The sequence below is a fragment of the Lipotes vexillifer genome, unplaced genomic scaffold (assembly GCF_000442215.2).
Source record: "Lipotes vexillifer unplaced genomic scaffold, Lipotes_vexillifer_v1.1 scaffold411, whole genome shotgun sequence".
In the NCBI taxonomy this organism is placed as follows: domain Eukaryota; kingdom Metazoa; phylum Chordata; class Mammalia; order Artiodactyla; family Lipotidae; genus Lipotes; species Lipotes vexillifer.
This window is the reverse complement of record NW_006797064.1, coordinates 594,035-598,236: the sequence shown is the minus strand read 5'-3', so window position 1 is coordinate 598,236 and position 4,202 is coordinate 594,035. Positions and strand designations below refer to the sequence as shown.

The window sequence follows — 4,202 nt, the reverse complement described above, 5'->3', positions numbered from 1 at the left end:
GGAATGCCACTCCTGGGAAGTCAGTATCCCTTTAACTTCAAACCCGACCCCAGAGAAAAGGCAGTCCTCACCAAGCAGCCCCGCTGAATGCCCATGAAACACAGCACTCGGGAGTTCCTGCTTCCATTTCCTTTTTCCAGATACAAAAATGCAGATGAAGCAAGTATTTGTTTGAGTTTTACTATGTAAATAAAGCCTATTATCAGGGCCAGCGAGCGCTTAGGAAGAAAACAGCCTTCCCCGCCAAGGCTGACTATGCCAGGGGCCTCTGAGTACCTTCAAAAAGAATAATTAAGCACAAGCATTCAAAGTTAAAATCCTTTCAAAGCAAAAGTGATATACAGTTACTCTAGGGAGGGTGATTTGTGCCCAGGTGACATCTGGCAACGTCTGCAGACTTTTCTGGTTGTCACACCTGGGGGGTGGTGCCAGTGGGCAAAGGCCAGGGCTGCTGCTGAACACCCTACAATGCATAGGACAGCGCCACCGCCCCCAGCAAAGAAACATCCAGGCCAGAACATCGGTAGTGCCAAGACTGAAAAACCCTCATAGGATGTGACAAAGTTACTGAATATGGCATTGCAAGGGATTCCAGACAACAGCAGATGGCACCATGTGGAGAGAAAGCAGAGACATGCAGGGTCAAGATGTGGTCCTGAGGACCCTTCTCAAGATTTGCCAGGTTTGTGACCTCAGGGCACACCACTGAACCCTCCTTGGCCTTAGCTGTTTCATCTACAAAATGGGCTAATGAAACTCCATCAAGGGGCTTCCCTGGTGGCGCAGTGGTTAAGAATCCGCCTGCCAATGCAGGGGACACGGGTTCGAGCCCTCATCCGGGAAGATCCCACATGCTGCGGAGCAACTAAGCCTGTGCGCCGCAACTACTGAGCCTGCGCTCTAGAGCCCGCGAGCCACAACTACTGAGCCCACGAGCCACAACTACTGAAGCCCACGCGCCTAGAGCCCATGCTCCGCAACAAGAGAAGCCACTGCAATGAGAAGCCCGTGCACCGCAATGAAGAGTAGCCCCCGCTCGCCGAAACTAGAGAAAGCCCGTGGGCAGCAATACCCAACGCAGCCAAAAATAAATGAATAAATAAATAAAATAAAAAACTCCATTAGGAGATCAGGGATTGAACCAGCCTTGTTCTTGGCATCACTTCCAGTACTAAGATGTACACTCCTATGAGGCTTTCAGCTGAGACACTCATCATCATAAACAGAGTGCATCCTCTTACACTGGAGCAAGCTTCTTCCAAGTCAGATTCTGTTAGAAATGAGCTGTATAATATCCCAGGGCTCTAATATGTAACAAATTAATTACAAGGTTTTTAAAAAAAAAAAAAAAAAAAAAAAAAAAAAAGAAAAAGAAAAAGGAAAAAAAGCTATTAGAAGGCCTATTATTTAATGAGCCCTAGAGATTTTTTAGTAGGTACTGGGAAAAGAAGATTCAAAGCTTGGATTAATCTAAATTCTGGAGGTGGAACAAATATCCCCAGTGTCCAACACAACAGTCTATTTCCATTTTTTAAGTGATTATAATGGACACGCTTTCCTTTATCCTTCTCTAATAATGTGACAGTTAATTACCAGCTGTTGGATTGCAGGCGAGCATCAGTGATGACTTAATCCAGGAGAAAAGACACGTAGGTGAAATACTGCAAATACCATGCAATACAATGTGTGGTTAAGGAATATATATATGCATGTGTGAGCACACGTGTGTGCATGTGTACACAAGCGTGCGTGGAAATTTGTCACAGATGTCCCACACTGTCCTGAATCCTCTCCATCCTAAGCATCCTAAATCTTCAGTCACTGTAAAGCACCTATAAAAACCAAGCAGCAGTTTAAGGGAGGGACATATGAGCTCTCAGATAAGACTCATAAGCAGTTTTATTTCTGCAAAATCCTGAAGCACGATCTGGAAAGGCAGGGCGTGTACACCGCTACCAGCCTAGCCCTACCTACCCACACACCTTAGCAACTACCGTGACAGCCAACCCAGGGGCCAAAATCAGGAGCAGACTGCCTGCCTCCTGTGCCCTGAATAGGCCCTGGTGTGTGCCCATGGGTTTTACTGCCCACCTCCTTCAGTTTCTAGAACAGGGTCCTCTTGCACAAGCAGAAGAGAAACCACTAAGAATGCGTGGGGTTTTTTAGAACTTGAGGTACAAAGAAAGGAGGAGGTCCCCTTCTCCAGCTTCTGGTCAAACAACTGAATTTTAGAGTTTAAGCCCAGCTTTCTTACACTGCATAAGCCCCAAAAGCAAGATGTCATCTTAAATAATGTTTTACGACTTACTCCATCTGCTGTGAAGACAGGTCCAAGGAAGACAGGTCGAATTGCACGCGCGCACGTGCGCGCGCGCGTATTCTTTTTTAAAAGAATCTCTAGAAACGATAAAAGTCTGAGTAATTTACCTGATATCTTTTTAACTTTTACCATCAGAAATGCCCGGTAAAACTTTTATTATTGAAAAGCCACAGGCTACTATGCCTTAATGCACGTATATGCAGGAAATGCCTGTCCTGCACAAGGTGTACACTCTATGGCTACTCCACCACATACATTTTTCCAAAGAATCCAATTCATTAATGGGTTGCACATGGGTGAAACTTATAACAACAATGACAGCCTCTTTCCCCGGTTCCACATAAATTCAGTGCACGTCTCCCCTCAAAGTCTCTAGTTTTATAAATATAAAAATGAGAGAAAATAAAGATCAGAGAAGTTTAGTGTCTCATTTACTATCTAGACAACAAAGCCACACCGCCTCCCAAATTCAATCCGGCGGGGTGGGTTAGGAGTCACTTTAGTTCTTCCTGCTGTGGTGAAGCAGGAAAGCAGAGGAAACCAGTAAGTCACCTTCAAACGCTACTAGAAGCCAAGAATTTTTGCATTTTAAAGGGAACTTTGTCCCCAGGAATGGCGCGGCCCAGACCTTCCCAGAGAAACTGACCAATAGACACTTAACCAGAAGAAAACAGGACGACTGGTTTGCTGTTTGTGTGCTTTTACAGGTTTATACAGGTTCGGCTGGTAAGTTTCAAGATGGGTTTTCTGTTTTGAGACAAGAGAATTCAAAGTTCTAAAGTAACCCCTACACACAAACACACACACACACGCACGCACACACACTAGGAACTTATTAGGGGGGCTCAAATCCCACTTTCATAAAGGACGATGAAAAGTTTCAATTTGTTTCTGCAGGTATCCAGAGCGCCGTGGGTCTAGGGCTGGAAGCGAAAGTCAATAAATATTGATGGGCTTTTGGGAATCGAGAAGCTAGGCTGGCGGCAGCTGCTAGTCTGGGCTTCCTAGCGATAACGGGTGCAGGTCCAAGGGGTGCAGAAACAAGTACCTAGACAGGCAAACACAGGTGGGGACGTCTCTGTCCACCCCCGGCACGTGGGAATGCCCCTCCCCGACCTCTGGGTAGGCCCACAGGTGCAGGCCGGCGCAGGCGAAGCCGGGAGTGACAGGGGACCCTGCCAGGCCCTTCCCCGGAGGGGGAGGGGAGGGGACCCGGAACAGGAGCCATTGAAACTGCTCGGCGCTGGGAGCCAGCAGGACCGGGAAACAACGCAGAGGGGCCAAGGTGGCGTCCGGACCACACACCTATGCGAGTCCTACTACCCACGTCCTCGCAGGTGATCCAGGCGGACGCGCGTCCCGGGCCCGGGGGCGCGAACCGGACACCCCCTCCAGCGCTCCTACCCCCACGACGAGTCCCTCGGCCCCAGGCCACCTCCCGGCTGTCACCGTGCGTGTCCCGCGCCCTCCGTACCTTGGTGATAACCAGCGGCTCGCCGTGCTCGCGGCCGCCCTTCAGGGTGAAGCCCCAAGGGGCGCCGCCGCTCAGCTGCACCTCCACCAGGCGCCCGCCATCGGCCGCCCGCGCCTCGGCCTCTGCCAGGCGCTCTGGCCGCACGCGGGGCTCTGCGCTCTCCATGACGCGGGGCTCTTTGGCGGCGCGGCCGCTCAGGCCCCCAGGGCCGCCCGACCTGCGCCCATGCACTCCGGGGAGCCCCGGCCAGCCGAGGGCGAGGGAGGCTCCCGGCGCCCCGCCGCCGCCGCCGCCGCCGCCGCCGGCCACTGGCAAACTTGCGCTGCAACTTGGGAGGAAAGTACCGGCCCCGGACAGGGAGGGAGCCGGGAAGACGCGCGGCGCGGCGCGGCGCGGCGCGGCGCGCGG

At 51.3% G+C, this 4,202-nt stretch overlaps 1 protein-coding gene across 1 annotated transcript in view; it reads right to left on the bottom strand.

The window, feature by feature from the left end:
- The window catches only part of SHROOM2 (shroom family member 2), a 143,422-nt gene extending 139,463 nt beyond the window's left edge, over nucleotides 1–3,959 (bottom strand). The window contains exon 1 of the mRNA XM_007469192.1: nucleotides 3,795–3,959. Within this exon, the coding sequence (XP_007469254.1) occupies nucleotides 3,795–3,959 (165 nt within the window). The remainder of the gene's footprint in view (nucleotides 1–3,794) is intronic.
- Between the last annotated feature and the right edge of the window lie 243 nt (nucleotides 3,960–4,202).